The sequence below is a fragment of the Phascolarctos cinereus genome, unplaced genomic scaffold (genome assembly GCF_003287225.1).
Source record: "Phascolarctos cinereus isolate Bilbo 61053 unplaced genomic scaffold, phaCin_HiC Scaffold_3;HRSCAF=262, whole genome shotgun sequence".
NCBI lineage: Eukaryota > Metazoa > Chordata > Mammalia > Diprotodontia > Phascolarctidae > Phascolarctos > Phascolarctos cinereus.
The window spans coordinates 34,707,317-34,729,042 of record NW_027555736.1 but is presented as its reverse complement, the minus strand read 5'-3'; the positions used below and the strand labels follow the sequence as shown (position 1 = coordinate 34,729,042).

Below are 21,726 nucleotides of genomic sequence, written 5' to 3'. Positions count from 1 at the left end.
CCGAGCTCTTCAGAGTCTCCTTAAAAACCCTTTGAAACTGCTTAAGTTTAGGGTCAGACTGATGCTATCAGAGAACGTAACACTTGTAAAAAACTCTCCCCCTCACTCTCAAACTAACTTGACTTTTATTCTACTTAAGGCTAAGTTCTGAGTCTTCAAAGCAGTCCAGTCACCAGACAAAGGGGCAGACTCTCCCCACAACCATTCTTCAAATTCCTTTTTCCAACTGGTGCTAATAAGCAGCTAAATGAAGTTCCTGAGCTGCTCCTTACCACCTTGGTATTGTTCTCAGTCCTGGGCTGGATGTTTCCAATTACACATGCTAAGCTACCAATTATTCATTGACTAGACACTGGATGTTCCAAGAGTCTCAGGTTACTTAATAATAATATGCCTGTGACATATGCCTATTTAATACACCTGAAGCCATGCATGAGACAATAAATTACAGCTGCAAAAAAGAAGCCTCTAGCAAAAAGGCAAGACACGAATGGGGGGAGTTTGCGACATTCTGTGTCCTTCACAAGTAACAAAGGGTTATCTACTATCTCAATTATTATTATCCCAATATGTTGTCTACTAATGATTTTCCATGCCAACTTTTAAATTGCATTGATGATCTACATGACATGTCAATTTATCATCATATCAGTGGCATGCTTTTAAACAGATAGAATATTTATGTAGAAAGAGTTCAATAAGACTTCTTTCTCAGTGGCTAAAAATTCTAATTTTATGTGTAAAATGTTAGTGGAAAAACCTCGTTCGTATTGAACAGGTCCTCTGAAATTAACTTTTAGTGAAAATTATCCCAAGAAAAACTGGCTGGCAATAGGCCCACTCTGGGAAAACTACTTTAAAATTCTAATGTACTCAGTCAATAGCTGAATAGCACACATATGCCTAGGCAGCAGCATATACACTCCAGATTTTTTACGTCCTTCTGATCCTTTTGAGCTGTAAGTTTCCCTGTGTGAGCTTCGATCATCCAGGCCGTGTAATTACCCTCCAGAAGCGTACTTAGGGTGTGTGCCAGAGTGCAGGTCCGTACAGCATTTCTCTTTGCTCCCTTGGGAATGGGAACATCAATTGCTTTCAGCTAAATGCACTCACATATGAATATTTTAGTACAATTTAATGCTTCTGCACCAACCCCAGAGGAACAAAGCATCAATTTGTGAACACAGTTCTCCTGGAGTTAAAAGCCAAACTAGATAATGCAGTATGAAAGGGGTTGTCAATCTTCAGCTTTTTAGCAAGTCAGAGAAAGGTGGTCTGTAAATTCAGTCCCAGCTGTATACAAACAGCTTCACAAAGTTTGCTCCTGTGGACACTTTTCAACCCCAGTGAATTTTCAAAAGAGATACTCAGAAAACAAATTTCCCTCATTCGGTTGATTTCCCCAGTGCTGCTCCTCCATCTGGTCAACCAACTACCCTGTGGCTGCCTCTTCTCACAGTTACAGATGCACCTGCCGGTCTGTTACTAAAACACCCACAATATCAGGCAAGGTAACACAATCCCTCACATCAATGGGCAGTAGGTGTGAGAATCCATCTCACCAGGGCTTGATTACAAGGACCTCCAATGAAGTCTTCCTCTATGCCTCATCATGGAATGAGCACAACTCAGGAGTCTCTACGGTGATACCGGGGAAGCACACAATCCGATAGGTAATGTCACCCAAGGGCCAGGCTAAGTTCAGAGAGGTTCATCAACAGAGGGTGGAGAGCCAAGTCATAAATGTCTGGGGCCACCCCAACTCATTAAATCATGTATGAAGGCAGAAAGAGGTTGCAATCAGCACCCAAACTTAGGAAAGGAAGCCCAATATTCTTGATATAGGCATGAATGTTTGGGAAATTAGAAAAGGAAGGCAAGATGACTAGCACTAAAGGAGAAAGGGAAAAATAATGAAATGCAGATAAGCACCATCTGAAGATAACAGCAACAATTAGCATCTAATTTTAATCTAGAGTTAACAAGATCTGTGTACTGAGCAGAGAGAAAGGCTAAAAGAATATAAGAAAACAGCCTAAGTATTTAAAAAACTTCAACAATGATTACTAAGTAGTAGGGAAGCTGTATAAAGAAATAAGAAGATAACTGAAAATGAGAATTAATTTAAAAAAAAATAGAACTAAAGGGAATACACCAGAATAGTTCCCTTTCTGACAATCAGAAGATTTTTAAATGGCGCAAAGGTATTTTAGTAATTTTATTTGGCACTTTTGGTAGTATTTCATCCATTCTTACTTGAAAAAATTATTTCAAATTGGATGAGTCATATGATTGGAAACATTTGGATAGAGGGGAACAAAAGAATAAATTACAGGTTAGAAGACACTGGGAAGCATCCCACACACACTAAGGTGTCAAACAAACAACTAGGTTATGCTCAGTTTTATTTAAGATCTTTATTATATGAAGAGATAAATGCCAGACGAAACGGAGAACCTATGAACACCAAGCCAACAAAGATCCAGATGTCCCAAACTCACTTTATCCTTTTATCTGTCCCCTAAATTTGCCCCCCCTTCTGACCACTACTGCTGTCACTAGATTCCATGTTCAAAACTTTGGTGTCTGAAACCCAAGTGTTCTCTTTACTGCATCCCTTCTCGTGACCTAAAAGGGTCTGTCTCCTTCACCACCATTTCCTGTGGACTCTGAACATTGCTTCCATCCACCTCTTCCTCTCTTCTCCCATTTCCACCATCCTAGAGGCAACAAGACAGAGCAGAAGTACTGGTGTGTGAGACCCAGCTTCACCACTTTAAATCTGGAGGACCCTAGGCAAGTCATCTCTCCTATAAGAGCATCACTTTCCTCATCTGGAAAATGGGGATAATATGTACACTGTATTTCACAGGTTTATTGTAGGAAAAGCCCCACGTAACCTCTCACAACACTGTAGAAATCTGAGTTGGGTTGTTGTAGAACAAGCCCACTTTGCCACCTATGATTCATGCAAATGTCTCCAAATGATGCAGTTTAGGGGCATAGGGACCCCAAAATACTGAGGTACAGGGCGGAATTGTCTGGAAAAAATTCACAGACTCAAGCAGTCTTGCAGTCAGGTGGCAAAAAGTTTATTACGACACTAATAAAGGCAGGCAGAGCCACTTTAGGGAACTCACAGCCTAATAGGAAAGCTTACAAAGGGAAAGTAGTGGCCTCTGTGCCAAGTATGCTAATTAGGTAATAACATACAACCCTTGGTCACAGGCATTATTTACTACTGGAAACCAGGGAGGGGGGTTCCTAAGGGTGTATTTTTAGTCTGTCATGTCTGTAACAAAATAGCTTCAGGAGTGGATGCCTATAACTTGACCTCTGAATTGTATATAATAACTGTGGAAATCAGTACATGATGATTTTGCTGATACAAGATAGTACAAGGGAAATTCTACAGAGGTCAGCTTGTTCTTATATCAGGGAGACAGAGTAAGATACCTCACTGGGCCCACTCATGAGTTATTGCCAGAGATAGGGTCTTTGAGCTGGGGAGAAAACAGTTAGGGATAGTGTTCTGAGGCTAAAGGGAATTGGGGTCTTGGAAGTGGGATCCAAGTCCAAGCACCCCATCACTAAGAGGACTTTGAGCTGCTCTGAGAGAGAAAGAAAAACAGGGAGGGGAGAGGAGAGAAGGGAAGAGAGAGAGAGAGAGAGAGAGAGAGAGAGAGAGAGAGAGAGAGAGAGAGAGAGAGAGAGAGAGAGAGAATGAGAGAAAGAGAGAGAGATGCTCAAAACTCTTTAATGACCCCCCACAGCCTATCCAGTAAAGTTCAGATGTCTTGGCCTGCATTCAAGGCCTTCCACAATTTGGTACATCTTATATTGCTCTCTGGGCATGACCTGTGCTCTCCCTTCTCCATAATTTGCTCACATTATTTCCTAAAGTTCAACTCAAGCACCACTCACTATACACCAAGACACCTTCAATCCCTCTTCTCCTCCCCACATCCCCATGCCGATCATAGCCTCTCTATTCCATACTCAGGATATGGCTTAATGAGATGCTGTCATCAAAAGTTATCCTTTGATATCCCACCCTTTGCTGATGCCCCTCTTTGAACTTAGACTGGTTCCTGGACAAGAGGAACACTGGCAACCTTCCAATACCCTAGAACTTCACAAAGTACTTGACTCAGTACCTTTCTAATGTACTTAGCATTAATACTATGAATCTAAGACTTATGATCTTACCCACTTTTAAAACCAATTATACCACCATACTGAAACATATCTCTAATAATTCAATAATATTGTCGTGTTTACGCCTACATTCACAGAATGTTAGGCTTCATTTTAGAAATGGGGAAACTGGGCCTCAGGGAGGTATAGGACATCTCTAAGGTCACACAGAAAATCCTGAACCCAGATCTCCATGATTCGTAATTCAGTGGGGGGCAAAGGGTGTATTCCTTTACATTTTTTCTAATTGAAGGTCACAACTTAGAGAAAAGGGGAGACGGGAAGTGAAAAGCTAGCGAGGTAAACAGCCTTTAAGATGGTCTCTGCAACATGTCTTATAATACAGCATGACTAAATGAGATAGAAGGGTTCACAGGAGGTAATATGGTTCACAGGAGGTAATATGAATAATTTTGATTATACAAAATTAAAAATTTTGGGGCACCAGAGCCAAAATGGTGGAGTAAAAGCAGTGACTTGCTTGAGCTCTCCCCCAAACCCCTCCAAATACCTGTGAAAATGGCTCTAAACAAATTCTAGAGCAATAGAACCCACAAAAAGACGGAGTGAAAGAAATTTCCAGCCCAAGACAACCTGGATGGTTGATTAGAAAGGTCTATTGTGCCAGGCTGAGAGAGAAATGCAGTTCACATGGGCACAAAGGCAAAATAGGCCTTAGTGAACCTGCAGTAGGCCTCAGAGGACTGAATCGTGAACAGCTGTAGCAGTTTCCAGACTTCTCAACACACAAACGCCAAAGACAACTTAGAAGGTCAGTAGGAAAAATTTGTGACCTCAGTAAGAGAGAAGTTCAGTCCTAGCCCCAGTCCCGCCTACAGCCCTAGGGCAGTGGCTGCTTCCTGAGCTTGGCCCACAGACTGAGGAGGAATAGAGTGGCTGATCAGAGAGGAATTACAGGGATCTCTTTGCTGGTGCTGAGGCAGGATTCTCTTGCTTTGCCTGTGCCTGGATCTGGGTCATAGTTATGGGTGGCAGTCCTGGGGCAAGGAGGAGTGTTGGCATGGTGGAGCTTGTGGTGATGGTAGAAGCGAATCCTCCTCACAGTTTCAAGGCAGAAAACAGTGCCTGTGGTCACTTGCAGACAGGCCAGGAAAGGAGTAAACACCTCGCCCTTGATCATACCACCCTGGAAGAACTTACAGGTCCCTAGAAGTATCTCTGAAATCAGCTGCACAAAAACCCCGAAGCTTGGGACAGTACATTCTCCATACTGGAAGCAGACCCCTACCTTAACAAAGAGTTTAAAACTCAAGTAATTGGCTGGGATTGTGAGCAAACTGTGCAAAAAAAAGTCAAATCATAGAATCTTTCTTTGGTGACAAAGAAGATCAAAACATACTACCAGAAGAAGACAACAAAGTCAAAGCTCCCACATCCAAAGCCTTCAAGAAAAGCATGAATCAGTCCCAGGCCATGGAAGAGCTCAAAAAGGATTTTGAGAAGCAAGTAAGAAGTAGAGGAAAAACTGGGAAGAGAAATGAGAGTGATGCAAGAAAATCATGAAAAACTAGTCAACAGTTTGCTAAAGGAGACCCAAAAAAATGCTGAAGAAAACACCTTAAAAAATAGCCTAACCCAAATAGCAAAAGAGGTCCAAAAAGGAGAAGAATGTCTTCAAAAGCAGAACTGGCCAAATGGAAAAGGAAGTCCAAAAGCTCACTGAAGAAAATACTTCCTGAAAATTAGAATGCAGCAATTGGAAGCTAGTGACTGTATGAGAAATCAAGACATTGTAAAACAAAACCAAATGAATGAAAAAATAGAAGACAATGTGAAATATCTCATTAGAAAAACAACTGACCTAGAAAATAGATCCAGGAGAGATAATTTAAAAAACACTGGACTATCTGAAAGCCATGATTAAAACAAGAGCCTAGACATCATCTTTCAAGAAATTATTAAGGAAAACTGCCCTGATATTTTAGAATCCCAGGGCAAAATAGAAATAGAAAGAATCCACCAATCACCTCTTGAAAGAGATACCCAAAGGAAAACTCCTAGGAATACTGCAGCCAAATTCCAGAGTTCCCAAGTCAAGGAGAAAATATTGCAAGCAGTCAGAAAGAAACAATTCATGCATTGTGGAAACACAATCAGGATAACACAGGATTTAGCAGCTTCTACAATAAAGGACCACAGGGCTTAGAATATGATATTCCAGAGGGCAAAGGAGACAGGATTACACCCAAGAATCACCTACCTGGCAAAACTGAGTATAATCCTTCAGGGGAAAAAATGGACATTCAGTGAGATAGAGGACTTTCAAGCATTCTTGATGAAAAGACCAGAGCTGAATAGAAAATTTGACTTTCAAATACAAGACTCAAGAGAAGCATGAAGAGGTAAACAGGAAAGAGAAATCATAAGGGACTTATTAAGGTTGAACTGGCTACATTCCTGCATGGAAAGATGATATTTATAACTCATGAGGCCTTTGTCAGTATTAGGATAGTTGGAGGGGAAAAAAATTATATGTATAGATAGACTGATAGATAGAGGGCACAGGTTGAGTTGAAGATGAATGGGTGATATCTGGAGAATAAAATTAAGAGGTGAGAGAGGATTATACTTGGAGAAGAAGAAAGGGAGAGGTAGAATGGGGTAAATTATCTCACATAAAACAGACAAGAAAAGGCCTTTACAATGGAGGGGAAGTGAGGGAAGGTGAGAGGGAATGAGTGAATCTTATTTTCATCGGATTTGGCTTAAGGAGGGAATAACATACACACTCAATTGGGTATGGAAAGCTATCTTACTTCACAGGAAAATAGGGGGGAAGGGGATAAGAGATGGGAGGGGGAGATGACACAGGGGAGGGCAGATTGGGGAAGGGAATAAGCAGAAGCAAACACCTCTAAGGAGGGAGACAGAGTCAAAAGAGAGAATAGAATAAATGGAGGATAGGATAGGATGAAGGGAAATATAGTTAGTTTTCCACAGCATGACGACTATGGAAGTGTTTTGCATGACTACACAAGTATAACCTGTATCAAGTTGCTTGCCTTCTCAATGAGGGTGGGTGGGGAGGGAGGGAGGAGAGAGGATTTGGAACCCAAGGTTTTGAAGACAAATGCTAAAAACTGTTTTTACATGCAACTGGGAAATAAGATATACAGGCAATGGGGTATAGAAATGTTTCCTGCCCTACAGGAAAATAGAAGAGGAAGAGGATAAGAGAAGGGGGGGGTAGGGGTAGGGAAATAGAAGGGAGGGCAGATTAGGGGAAAGGGCATTCAGAATATACCCTGTCTTGGGGTTGTGGGAGGGACAAGATGGGGAGAAAATCTGGAACTGAAAATCTTGTGGATGTGAATGTTGAAAACTAAAAATAAACAAATTAATGAATATTTAAAAAAATTTTAAAAACTGAAAATTTTTTGCACAAAGGAAATCAATGCAGCTAAAATTAAAAGAAAAACAGGAAACTGGGGGGAGGATCTTTGCAGCAAGTTTCTCTGTTAAAAATTTCATTTCTAAGGCATATAGGGAACTGAATCAAATTTACAAGAAAAAGTCACTCTCCAATCTATAAATGGTCAAAGGATATGAATAGGCAGTTTTCAAAGGAAGAAATCCAAGCTATCAATAGCCATATGAAAAAAATGCTTTAAATCACTAATAATTAAAGAAATGCAAATTAAAACAGTTCATAGGTACCATCTTACACCCATCAGATTGGTGAAGATGAGAAATAAAGGAAAACGACAAATGCCAGAAGGGATGTGGGAAATTAGGTACACTAACACACTGCTGGTGGAGCTGTAAACTAATCTAATCATTCCGGAAAGCAATTTGGAACTAAGTCCAAAAAGCTAATGATCTGCGTATACCCTTTGGCCAAGTGATACCTTTACTAGTCTATACATCAAAGAGACAAAGAAAGAGGAAAAGGACATATATTTACAAAAATATTTATTGCAATTCTTTTTGTGCTGATAAAGAAACAGAAACTGAGGGGATGTACATCAACTGGGAAATGGCTGAACAAGTTATGGTATATCAATACTATTGTGGTATAAGAAATGATGAACGGGATGGTTTCAGAAAAACCCGGAAAGACTTGTATGGAGTGATACAGAGTGAAGTGAGCAGAACCAGGAGAACAATTCATACGATAAGATCATTATAAAGATGATCAACTCTGAAAGACTTAATAACTCTGATCAATAGAATGATCCACCACAATTCCAAAGGACTCACGATAAAGCATGTTAGCCATCTCCAGATAGAGAACAGATGGACTCCAAGTACAGACTGAAGCAAATTTTCTTCTCTTCCTTTTTTTTATTTTCTAGACATGGCTAATACGGAAAATTTGTTTTGTTCTGTTTATCTTGCCTTCTCAATGGGTATGAGAGTGGAAGGGGGAAAATTCTGAACTGAAAATAAAATAAAATTGTATCTAAAAAATAAACTGATGAAGAGTAAAATGAATAGAACCAGAAGAAAAATGTGTACATTAAAAAAAACACTATAAAGTCAAAGAACTGTGAAGGTTGTAAGAAATATAACCAATGAAATGACCATCTATGATTCCAGAGGATGAAACATGCTATAATACATTTCCTGATTGAGAGGTGATGGATTTAGACACATATTTTTTTTATTTAGCCAAAGAAGGAACTTATTTTGCTTGACTATACATATTTGTTACAAGGAATTTGTTTTTCTTTTTTTCTAATGGCATAGAAAATAGGAGAGAAAGAAAACAGATTTCTGTTGGGTTTTTTTTTAATAAAGAAGAATGTTGTATGTAGTGTCAGATGAGGTTGCTGCATCATTAGTTTTGCTCACATGTTTTACTTTGTTATAAGAGCTATCTCAAGGGGTAGAAGTAATCTGTAAGCTTTTCTAATGTAAAAATGTAAAAACAAAACATGTCAATAAAACAAAGAAAAAATTTAAAAAACAAAAAACAACAATACTATAAGAATAGGCTCCTGGCTGGAAGGAGCAGAGTATAACTTAGGAAAATGGAAGGAATATGTTTGATATAAAATGGAATGGCCTAATCAAGGGGGCATTAAGCTAAAAGTGGATAAAGAAAAGGAAAAACAAGTGCAGATAACACAACAGGTCAGTAATGAAGGCTGTGCCACTAACAACTGCAAAGCAGTTTAGAACAAGACTCACGAGCTCATCAGCCGACTTGCCAGTGTACACAGCGCATGGGAATCTTAACATGAGGTGGGATTGACCACGGGACCTTCTCTATGGTATTCGGAGCTAGAGAGGACCAGTCCAGCCCCTCACTGTACAGATGGAGAAACAAAAGCCACGCGTTCACATCAATGACAGTCAATGAGGCTCCACTGGAACCATTTTGTTCTGTTTGGGACATTATGTTTTAAAAAGGACGTTGGAAGTCAGCTCTGGGAGAGTGAAAGCAGCCCTGAATTTAGAGTTGGGTGGGTGCCTTGGGTTCAAATCCAAGTTCTTCTAATTGGCTGTGTGATTCTAAGTAAGTCAATTGAGTTCTCTGGGCCTCAGCTTCCTAGAGAAAACTAAAGAAAAAAGATGTATGTGTGGATGAGGAGGATAAACTATAACTCTACAAATATCTGAAGAGCTGGGAAATGGAAGAGGGCTTAGTTTCCAAGAGAAGAAAAGATCTTGGGGGTAGGAAGTGTGTAAGAAGATAACTTAGGCTGTCTGCTGGTAGGGGGACTAGACCCAGAGCAAAGTTCAGAAGCTAGAGGGATGCTGATTTTAGCTAAATGCAAGGAAGACCTTCTTAAAAATAGAGCTGTTCTTAAACATACTGGACTCTCTCACAAAGTAGTGAGCTCCCTGTCACTGGATACCTTTAAGCAGATGTTGAATGACCATCTGACAGAGATGCTGTGGGAGATTAGACTAGATGAACTCTAAGACTCTTCCAGACTTTAGGTCCCAGGATTAATATCAAAATATAAGTTTTTGAAGTTTTTAACATTTTAACTATTTAAGCAATTCCACCTCACTTAAAATCAGAGATACAAGTTAAGACAATTCTGAGATACTACCTCAGGCTCATCAAATTGGGAAAAAATTAAAAGGCCAAAACTCAAAGTTGGTGGGTTTGTAGAGAAATAGACACACTCATCCATTGGTGTTAGAACTGCAAGCATATAGAGTCTTTTTGAAGAGTACTCTGCAACATACTGGAAAAAAAAACCCATAATGCCCTTGGGCAATAATTCCATTGTTGGAAATATACAAAGAAAGCATTTGGAAAAATTAAAAAATTAACTGTACAAAGATTTTCACAGGAAGATTACTTTTCATACACACACACACACACACACACACACACACATATAAAACTGCAAAACACTAGAAGCAACCTAAATGTACAATAATAATTTTTGTCCAACAAAAGAAGGTGCGATATGACCATACAATGAAATATGATGGTTATAAAGCATAATAGAATTTCAGGAAAGACCTACATGAAATCACACAAGTGAAAAAAACAGAATCAAAAGACTGGAACACATATTCACTATAGCCACAAGAGTCAAAATGAACAACAGGGAAGAGAATCCTAATCAAGACTCAGAGCAGTAACTCTTAACTTTTTTTGTGTCCAGGGAAACCCTTCTCAGAAGAATTTTTAAGAGGCATTAAATACACAAGACTATAAAAGAAACCAATGATATTCAAATACAATCACTAAAACATTTTTTAAAAAACAAGTTGACAGACACTACACTAAGAACCCTAGGGGCAGCTAGGTGGCACAGTGGATAGATCACCAGCCCTAGAGGCAGGAGGACCTGAGTTCAAATGCGGTCTCAGACATGTAACACTCACTAGCTGTGTGACTCTGGGCAAGTCACTTAACCCCAATTGCCCTCACAAAAAACAAACAAACAAACAAACAAACAAAAAAGAACCCTGAACTCAGAGGGACTGAAAAACTATTGCACTCTTTTATGCACTGAAATTGATTAACCTAAATGTAACTGTTACTCTAAGCAAATTTAAGTTGGCTGTATTGAAAAGTTAGTCTTTTATTAAAATATTAAAATCTTGGAGCAGTTAAAGTATTTCATAAGTTTGAAAAATTATGATTTAGAAGCTGTCCTAAGTCCTCTCCTAGAACCAACCTCCTTGGGGCACGAAGGGGACCATCGAAGGTGAAGCCAAAAGGAGCACTAACTTTGATGGGTGTCACCAAGCAAGTACAGGTCTGGAGATCGTCCAACCCAAGCACAGATGTCCTACGTGACCCACTTCTTTGGGCCTTCATCTCCTCTTCTACCAAATGAAGGGGTCTCTACAATCCCCTCCAGCTCCAAGACTATCACCCTGGGGCCAACCTTGCTAAGTCCAGAGAAGTTCATCAACAAAACTGTTGACCACCAAACGGGTATTTTGGCCATAATTCAAGAAACACAAGAGGGCTGGTGAAATGCACCCACACAGACAAGATCACACGTCTTTCAAAGTTACTAAGTATGAGGAAAAACCACATCTGCATTTGTGAGAGTACCAAAACAAAGCTGAATTTAGGACATTTGCTTCTAATAAGACCCAAGGAGAAAATGTCACCCACAATTCCTCCCACTTTTCTCCGTTCAAAGTAAATAACTCAATTGCAACTAAAAATGAACAGTTTTCAACTTCTAACACAGGACTTCTGTGTACATGCCTTTTAATCTCAGTTCTCTTAATGGTCCTTTGAATCCAATTTCTACAGAGGAAACAAGGTCACCTCAGGCTATTTTCATAATTAGCCATTTTCTAACACAATTTGCTTTGGGGCACTTTCCATTTGATTTCCATGTCACCCACTCCCCCCAACCCTCCCCCCCCCACTCCCCATTGCCTCCAGGATCAAATGCAAAATCCTTCATTTTGTGTTAGAAGCACTTCACAACCTGCCTCCTCCAACCTTCGCAGGCTTCTTACCTCTTACCTCCCACCACACTCTTCAATCCAGTGATCCTGGTCTCCTGGCTGTTCTACAACCAAGACACTCCATGTCTTGACTCTGGCCATTCTCTCTGGCTGTTCCCCATGTCCTCTACTACAATACTGACCTCCCTGGCTTCCTTTAAGTCCCAAATAAAATCCCACCTTCTACAGGAAGCCTTTCTCAAACCTTTTTAATTTTAGTGCCCTCCCTCTGTTAATTATTTCCTATTTATCCTGTAATGTTTCCATATATCTGTTGGCTTGTTACCTCCCTCTCCCCCTCTCACCATTAGATTGTGAGCTCCTAAGGGTAGGTGACTGTCTTTTGTCTCTTTCTGTGTCCCCCAGAACTTAGAATAGTGCCTGGCACATAGTGGGCACTTAATAACTGTTTACTGACTAATACAAAATTGTGCAGTATTTGATGTCTAATCTCTTCTCCCACCAACCCATTCCAGGCATAAGTCTATTCATGTCACTACCCTAACTCCTGTTCTCCTCACTGCCTCGAGGAAAAAAAGCTCCACAGTCTGCCTCCAACTTGCCTTTCTAGCACAGTCCACTCTAAATTCCAGCCATGCTGATCGCCACTGCCCATGCCACCCCGCCCCATCTCTGACTCTGAAACTTCGGCTCCTGTAAAGCCGAGCCCAGGGGGCTCTCCCTCTACACAGCTTCCCCAGATCCTCCCAGGTGTTGTGATCTCTCCCCTTACACAGATCTCTAGCAGAATATAAGCTCCATAAAGGGTGGCACTATTTGGTTTAGTCCTTCATACCCCTGGAGCTAGCAATGTCTGGCACAGAGCAGGTAACTAATATCTGTAATTCTGAATGCTCCTCTCTGGACAGGGCACACACAACAAAGAACAGACAAAGGGCACACCTCAGGGCCATGTGCTTTCCCTGACACAGACCTCTTTACAAAGACTCTCCTCTCCTCCATTCCAGCTGTCATCTTCCTTGACCCTCTACCCTGGATGCTCTGACAGGTGAGCTTGCCCACAAACAGGCCTTCCTCATCACTTTCTAGTTATTTCCAAATGATGTCCCAGCACAAGTGCCCACTTTCTCCCTCTAACTCTACTTCATGTCTTGCCCTCCATCATATGATACAAAATCCCTGAGGTCAGGACTGTATCGTTTACTTGTATTTGTATCCCCAGCACATAGCAAAAGACCTGACACAAAGTAAGCACTAAACAAATCTAGCATCATTTATTCACCGTTCTACCCACCCCTAGCTCAGCAGGGCAGTCTGTAGAGCTATTGGGGCCAAAACCACCTTGCCAGCTGTTGGCCAATCTCTGATTAATGCCATCTCCGCATACCAGCTTCGCCTTCTCAATTAGCATCACAGTGACATGCACGCCACCTTAGACTCAGAAGAGCCCCCTCAAAATCTTCCAGTCCAACCCTCTCATTCTACAGATGGGGAGCCTCTGCTATTGTTGTTGTTCACTTGTTTTTTCAGCTGTGTCCGACTCTTCGTGACCCCATTTGGTGCTTTCTTGGCAGGGATACTGGCGTGGTTTACCATTTCCTTCTCCAGCTCATTTTACAGATGAGGAACTGAGGCAAACAGGGTGAAGTGACTTGCCTAAGGTCACCCAGCTAGTAAGTATCTGAGGCCACATTTACCTGCCCCCGGGGGACGTGAGGCTCAGTTAAGTCACGTACTCAGCTCTGAAACTTGAATCCTAGTCTCCTTAATCTAGAAGCAGGGCAGTGCTTGCCCCCTCCCAATCTGCTCCCACTCTCTCACTTAAATGTACAGAGCTGAAAGAAAAAAGAGAATTTCAAACAACAGGACAGGAAACTCCACCATGCCAAGAGGAGCACTAAATCCCCAGCAGCAGCTTTGGCGCTGATCCAGCATTTTCCTCCCAACAGCCCCATGAAGACTTCAACCTTCCATCTGGCCATTCTACAGACGAAGAGTCAGGTTAACGAGCAGTCACACTGGGTCTGACCTCCTCTGCCATGCTCAGGCCCTGGGCCCAGCACAGAGCAGCAGCAGGAGAGCCCACCCTCCCCAACTGACTAGGCCAAAAAGCCACTGCACCAGGGGCCAAGGTCCCCCTGCCTCTGAACACAGAAGAGGCCAGTCAAGAGACGTGACTTTCTTTAGCCAATGCATACGATTCCATTCTTTGCAAAGCTGCACGGCATGTTTTATTGCAATACTCACCGGTGCTACTATTTTCCCTGTCTGTCCAACCTGCAGGTCATTGGGTACAAAGCCGGCATCAACAGCAGCACGGGAAGCCCCAACTACGGAAGGAAAAAAGAGGCTGTTTTTTTCAAATTCTGTTGCCCAGTCCATCATCAATGAGGACTGAAGGGACTGGCCCATGTTTGGAAACTTCCTTTTAAAGACCTAACTTTTAAAAGAATTCCATGCCACTGATTAAGACACCTGGATCCTAAGCATTAAGGCCTTTAAGGAACAGATCATTAGGAAAGCTCTATGCTTTACACACCAGGGCTTTTAGACCTTCTACAGGAGACAGAAATCAGGCTTAAATGCTGTACTTGCTTCACCAAAAAGGAATCTGCAATAGGCACACTCTGACCTTGTGAGGCGTGGCTCCTGGGTGCTCTCACTCAAGACACTTCTTGCCCCTTTTGTGTCCCCTACATCCAGCCAAATGAAACGTCTCCTGAAAAGGCTCTGGACTCCACCCCAACCCCCAGTCTCATCTTTATTAATACAACTCTCCACATTTGAAACGCCCTCTTCCCTCTCCTGTAAAAACCTCACTCCACAGACATCGGTAGACCACACTGCTAGGTTCTAAAGGAGATAAAGCAGTGAGACTGTGCCCCCCTGGAACAGACAGCACACGGCAAGTGCATGTGAGAAGGCTGCCTTCTCCAGCCAGGCCCTGAAGGCGCTTCCACGCTCTCTTCTCTGTCACTGTTTGGATCCGTGCCTCACTCTCACCAACGGACAACAGGCTCTTCCAAGGCAAAGACTGTGCCTTATTTGTCTGTGTCCCCCAACAACGCTGAGCGCAGGGCTGTGCTAAGTAAGCCCTCAGTAAATGTTTAACAAATTGAACGGAGAGAGTATAGAAACAGCACATTAACTTTGAATTCTGACCTCTTCACAAACCTATCTGCATTGTTCTCCTGCTTAAGAAACTGGAGACAAGAAAAATACAATTTGTATTTTTTTAATTAAAAATCAAAATTAATATGAACTAATAAGCTGTTTAAAAATGACATCATTCTGATTCTATCAAGTCCAGGGACACATAGGGTCTCTTCAATGAGATCTACAGCCACTTAAAAAGAGCAGGCCTAGCCACTCACACAAGAACAACCAAGCGGATGAAGACTAGAAATTGTCCAAATTATGACATGCAGCTGGACGCCTACTGTATGAGCCCACTACTACATCTGTCTTGGACAGCCGGACGCCTACCGTATGAGCCCACTACTACATCTGTCTTGGACAAGTACCATCGAGCAGTGTTGTCAAACTCAAACAGAAGCGGATGACCGTGGGCTACAAACGGACTTAGGAAACTATTTTATTAACTACTTCTCCACTACATTTTAATCAGTTTTGGGTACATGTGGGAGTTTGACAGGCCACCTGTGGCCTGAAGTTCTGATGTATATGGATAGATGGTATTTAAGATGGGAAAAGAACTTCTGTTAAAAGTATAAAGCAAACTTGGACAAAAAACTACCCCTAGGGCACAGCTAGATGGCGTGACAGAGCTCCAGCCTTGGAGTCAAGAGGACCTGAGTTCAAATCTCACCTCAGACAGTTGAAACTTACTAGCTATGTGACCTTGAGCAAGTCACATAACCCTGATTGCCTCACCAAAAACCAAAACCAAAAAAAAAAAAACCACACACAACCCAAAGCTGGGTCTCAAACAGAGGAGATCTGGGGATCTGTACAATCCCTTCAATGCTGCCTACTTACTCAACACAAAATATTAATAACCTCCCTGTGATGCTCTGTGGCTATAAATTATGGGGAGAATCCCACGGTGAGTTTAAGCAGGCTACGGTACTAGGTCAACAATGCAGGGAGAGGACATTAAGACAGCAAAGGCATGTATGACCAGATGAGCTGGTGGGCTGTCCTGTGGCACAAGCGAGGAAGGGCAGCTGGACAGCCCACATTTTGCACTACTACCCACAGACTATTAGAAGACCTAGAAGAAGGCCTTCAGGAGCCTGGAGAGATGCTCTGGGAAGACCACTTTAGGGAAGAGCATGGGCAAGAAACAAACAGGATGAGAAGACAGAGATGGGCCTTGCTGGTTAGGGCAGAGCCCAGGCAGGGATCCAAGTACCCAAATAATACGATACGCCTTTTTAAGTTAACCACAACCTTTGTTAAAAGGTGTCATCTGACTTTTTTTTTAAGAAGTGAATCAGTGAAAAAGGCCCAATTTTTAATTTACAGGGTTTTCCCCCCCAGATTTCCAATATACTCTTTTTTTTTGGGGGGGGGAGGTTAGGCAATGGGGTTAAGTGACTTGCCCAGGGTCACACAGCTAGTAAGTGTTATGTGTCTGAGGCTGGATTTGAACTCAGGTCCTCCAGAGTCCAGGGCCGGTGCTCTATCCACTGCACCACCTAGCTGCCCTCCAATATACTTTTAACAGCAGCTCTCTCTCCACCTTAAAAACAAATCTATTTACATGAGAAACTTAAATCAGGACACTAGCAAGAGATAAGCTTTTGATTCTAGAGCTTGAAGTGGGCAATGAAGTTTTATCAAAATTAAAGAAACTAAGAAAAGTACTTTGCAAGTATAAAATCATCACATAAAGTCTGCAGAAGAGGAAGTTCTTTCCTCCCCGCTCAATACTGCACTATTCAACATGGAAACAAATGGATGATGACTTCAGAGAGAAGAGCTGAAAACCACAGAAAAGCAAAACAATTCTACAGCCAGAACAATAAATATAAGAGCAACTGACACTTAATGGTTACAAAGCACTTGACAAACTCTGGGTCTCGCTTAAACAGAGGATCATCGACTGAACCCATCTAATCCAACCCACTCGCTTTACACTTGAGCAAAGTCAGGTAGAGAAGGCTGAAGTGACCTGCCCAGACTCACCGAGAGAGAGCGACCGAATTGGGCCTCACACCCGAGCCTTAAAAAAGGAGGCGACTCACTGATCTCGGGTAAATCAACAAGATCACCACTTCCTCCCCTGTAAAATGAGGAGGCTGGAGCAGATTTCAAGGCTAACTCTATGATGTGTGACACCAGTGCCAGAGGGATCTTCACTATGATTACGTCAGATCTTGTTAGTCTAAACACAGAGAAAAGACATCATCCCTCAAAAGGAAAAGTTTCTCCAACCAAACAAAAGCACTTTACCTGCAGCGTGCAGCTGATCAGCCAAGTCATATAACAGCTTAAAGTTTTCCCCACTCTTCAAACCACGTCCTTGTAAAAGAATAAAGCAGAACATAAGTCCAGTATACAAGCCTGTCTTAAATGTTTCTCAATGAAGCAAACCGTTGTGCTATTATTACTATCAAGCTTACAACTGGGTAAAAAAACTACGCACGACACTTTGAATCCTAAATTTCACCTTTCCCAATCTTCGTAATCCTTTGCTACTGAACACTAACCTCCCCAGGATGGTTTAGTTTTGTTTTTTTCTCGATGGACACAACCCAGTCTGGGTTGAATGGGCACCAGTCTAGCAGAGCACAGCTACCCACAGTCATAGGGATCCACACCTTTTTTAAACATGATACTAAGCTATCACAATAGCAAGTGTGACCTGCCTGCCAAAGGCAAGAAGTATCAAGGTCCTCATCAGAATAATGGGGGCAGTTTGGGTATATAACCTGTATGAAAGGATGAGAAAGAACTAGACAGGCAGCACAAATGACTCAAGCTGTGAAAAATATGAAGAAAGATTAAGAGACAGGACATTTTTTCAGATCTAAGACAATGTTACAAAGTGTCTGACAAATGTCTTTACGTATACAAAAGCTATCTATCCCTGGCCAATTGCTTCAATCTCCACTGAGAAGCTTAAAAAAAAAAAAGATGAAGAAGGAAATGGACTTAACATGCAGCAAGGAAGAGTTTCCATACAGAAAGACCCAAGAGGGAAAAAACCTTGAAGGGCATAATGGATCCAGATTGGAGATAATTTCAAAAGAGGACAGATGTCCTCTCTCTCGGATGGGATGGCCAAGCCTAGCAGCAGAGAGTTAGACAAAACGACCACATGAGGTCCCTTCCTACCACTATTGTCTATGGAATAAAACCCAACTTTCTTCTGCAGCTAAACAATGGGCATCTGTCAATAAGATAAATATATGAAGTGGCAGATAAAGCCTCAGAAATGGAAGTCGTACCACACTCCCCCTACTGCCACTCACGAAGATCTGCAACAAATGGCACAATGTACGTACTAAATTAATAGCTGACTGCACTCATCTAGGCCTCAGTTTCTTCATCAGGGCTACCATCTACCACCCATTTGTCTCAGTACTTCTTCAAAATCAACACTGAATAAATTCAGCTCTTAATACTGATTACAAATAACAGTCTTCTACTTACCGCCAGACACCACCACTTTTGCACCAGTCAGCTCGGGCCGATCCCTTTTTGATAACTTCTGCTCAAGCCATTCCGACAGCTTCACTGGCGAGGTAGTGGGCGCTGCTCACATCAATACAAACAGCGACTTACCTATTTATGGATCTCTGTATGTGCACAGAAATCTCTAACAATCTTCCAACACTACCCTGACATCATTAGTGGGATCCTCAATAACAGGAAAAACATCACCACTTCTACTGAAACATTTTAAAAGGGCAAGTGATGTCCTATCGTGGTTTCACAACTTTAGTTTGTGATGGGCTCTAGTTACAATGTCTTAGCAATAGTCCTGCAAAATGACACTATTCAGGGTGATCTTACCAGGGATATGCCCATGTGACTTTAATAAGAGAAACGTGCACACACTATATTCTGACACAGTTAAAGATTAATGGGTCCTCAATGAGATTTTTGTTGAGTTTCAGGTCACATTGTTCCAGTATAATGAATGTCCTAGCATGATGGAAATGATTAATAAATGGAGAGAGAAAGGCAACCTAATATCAATACAAAAGACTAGTCTTCAGGGCATTTCCTTCTCCCACCTCCCTCTACCCATGCAAACTTGGATCTCATCCCATCTCCCCCAGGCCAAAACTATCTTGGGTAGTAGATAAGTAATGCTTATTATTCATACATCTAACATTTATCTCAAAAAGGCCACTTGGATAAGCCTTCCCAGGCATGAAGGAAGTACCTGTAACAACTGAATGGTAGGCCACCTCTGATCCCAATACAATCTCTCATTTGTGACTGCCCTGGCTAAAGCCCATCAAATGAAAACCCAATACCCACCATTCTCTGCACTGGCACTCCCCCCACTTGTGGCTGCTGCCTCGAATGCGGTCCCTCGAACGGAGAACACCTTGACTTTCTCCTCACACTTCACAGTACATATGGCATTCCCTAAAACAAGCAAAATTCACATCTACAAAAAAATGTTCTTAAAGGTAATGGTACAAAGGCAGTGTCAAATACTACTGGTAAGGCTCAGAAATTATGTCTTGGGAACAAAACAGGAAAATATTTAGGGTAGGCTTTTTGCCAAAAGGATTATAAAGAGAGCTGGCTTTCTAAACAGAGATCTTATAACCTATAACTCAATTACAAACTGCAACAAATTTACAACCACCATACTACCACATATCTGTGCTAAAAGAGGAAACGTATCCCATGATCATGGAAGCAAAGTGACATCCGAGAAACGCTCAGGTGCCCCCCTTTTAAAGTACTTGAGGGGCTTCCTATGGATTAACTATATCACATTAAGAAGGAACTAACCTATAACTACTGTTTCCCCTGAGCATTACTGAAGATGAAAGGTCTAAGTTTTGAGAACTGACCATTTGCAAAGAAACACATAATTTTAATCAGAAAGAACAAAGAGTCTAGTGTTTTCCCTGCACCACAAGAGACCAGAATATATTGAGGGATGGATCAATCAACACAGGAGATACTGAAATGAATTTCTTAATGGAGATGGGAGCTAGAGAAGCATGGATGGAAACTACAAGGAGACAAGGCTGTACTGGCTCAAATGGCATCTCCAAACCCTGTGTCCAGTTCTTCCCACCTGCAGAAGACGCACTGTCTGTGAAAGGGAGGTGGTCCAGGTGAAGGGCAGAAGACACGGCTACTGCTGCACTCCAGAAATACCTGTTCCCCCAACAGCCTCTCCCTAGAATGGAAGAGCTCAGACACACAGACTTGGGGACAAAGCTCTTGGGCTGCTCACAGCCGCAGTGTCTGCACCTCGGAATAAATGAAAAGCAGACAAAGGGCAGGTTCTCTCCCCCCGCCCCTGCCTCAAATGGCTTGTAACTTAAACAGGGAAGGGAAGAAGAAGGTTGTCTGCTCTTCCACCCTGAGGTCAGAGCCTCAGCGGCAGGGGACACCTCATCGCAGCATGGAGATGGCCTTGGCTCTCCAAACCTGCAACAGGGAGCCAAGCGCAGGGTGATGTTACCAAGCTAAAAGGCCAGGAATGGTGGGATCCCAGTGACAGAGTGTATCTAGACTGAGGTCCAGACATGGAGAAGTTCCTCATCTGAGTCACCTGAGAGCTAGCCATTGGGCAATGTATTTCAGAGCAGAGAAGGGGGAATGACCCATCCAATAACTAAGCTCTCTATTAAGACGGGGAGTGAAGGGAGACACAGGAAAAGTACACAAAAGAAACCACAGATCAGGTGCAGTATTAAAGTGAAAAGACTAGGAGCTTAAATGTTGTCACAGTAAGGGTAATAAGTAAACACATGACCATATGTGATCCAGGCTTCAGCTGCTACTAGAATACAAAAAGGACTGAAATCAGGCCTCTGCAGTAAAACCACAATATTATAGCTCTCAAGAGTTAAGAGGAAAAACTCAATTTTTTTTTTAAATTTAAGTCACATTTGTGAATCACAGAACTCTTTGCTGGGGTTCTGAGTTCCTCTGCATGGTGCAAATAAGACCTGAACACGAACAATTCAATCCATACACACCACCAGGAAACGAAAGGCAGTGCCCAACTCCCTCTGCATACAGGTCACAGACCCTTTCCTGGGAGAAGCCACTATGACTTTACCATGGCCGGTCCTTGCATGGTAGACATATGGAGAACACCCTCGGCTCTGTCCCGGAAGCCTCTCCAGCTTGAAGGACCCACCCCTGCTTACATTCCTGAGACAGAGCCTTCAAGAGCCTGGACTCCTCTCTATGCCAGACACAGGCTGTGACTTTCAAATGCCCAGCTCATGTTTTGCCTTTTGCAGATTCAGAAAGCACAACAGCTCCCCAAAGAAACCTATACAGCGGCCCACTTGAAAACATTCCTGTGTTCGGAAGAGAATTAGGATGCTGACCAAACACCTTTTCCTGAATACTCACCTGCATAAATAGTTCTCACAAATGTATCCGGCGACTTGATCTGAATGATGTCGGAAATCGGGGCAACGTCAAGTTTGGCTGCTACTCTGGGCAAAAGGCTCTGGAGATAAGACACGATTCACAAACGGT

General features: G+C 42.2%; 1 protein-coding gene across 1 annotated transcript in view; it reads right to left on the bottom strand.

Annotated features, from left to right (window-relative positions):
- ETFA (electron transfer flavoprotein subunit alpha) overlaps positions 1-21,726 on the bottom strand; it is a 94,684-nt gene that overhangs the window by 26,901 nt on the left and 46,057 nt on the right. Inside the window, exons 5-9 of the mRNA XM_020975978.2 lie at positions 21,598-21,697; positions 19,522-19,632; positions 18,685-18,786; positions 17,482-17,550; positions 14,311-14,393 (exon numbers count right to left, since the gene is read on the bottom strand). Coding sequence (XP_020831637.1) covers positions 14,311-14,393; positions 17,482-17,550; positions 18,685-18,786; positions 19,522-19,632; positions 21,598-21,697 — 465 coding nt within the window. The remainder of the gene's footprint in view (positions 1-14,310; positions 14,394-17,481; positions 17,551-18,684; positions 18,787-19,521; positions 19,633-21,597; positions 21,698-21,726) is intronic.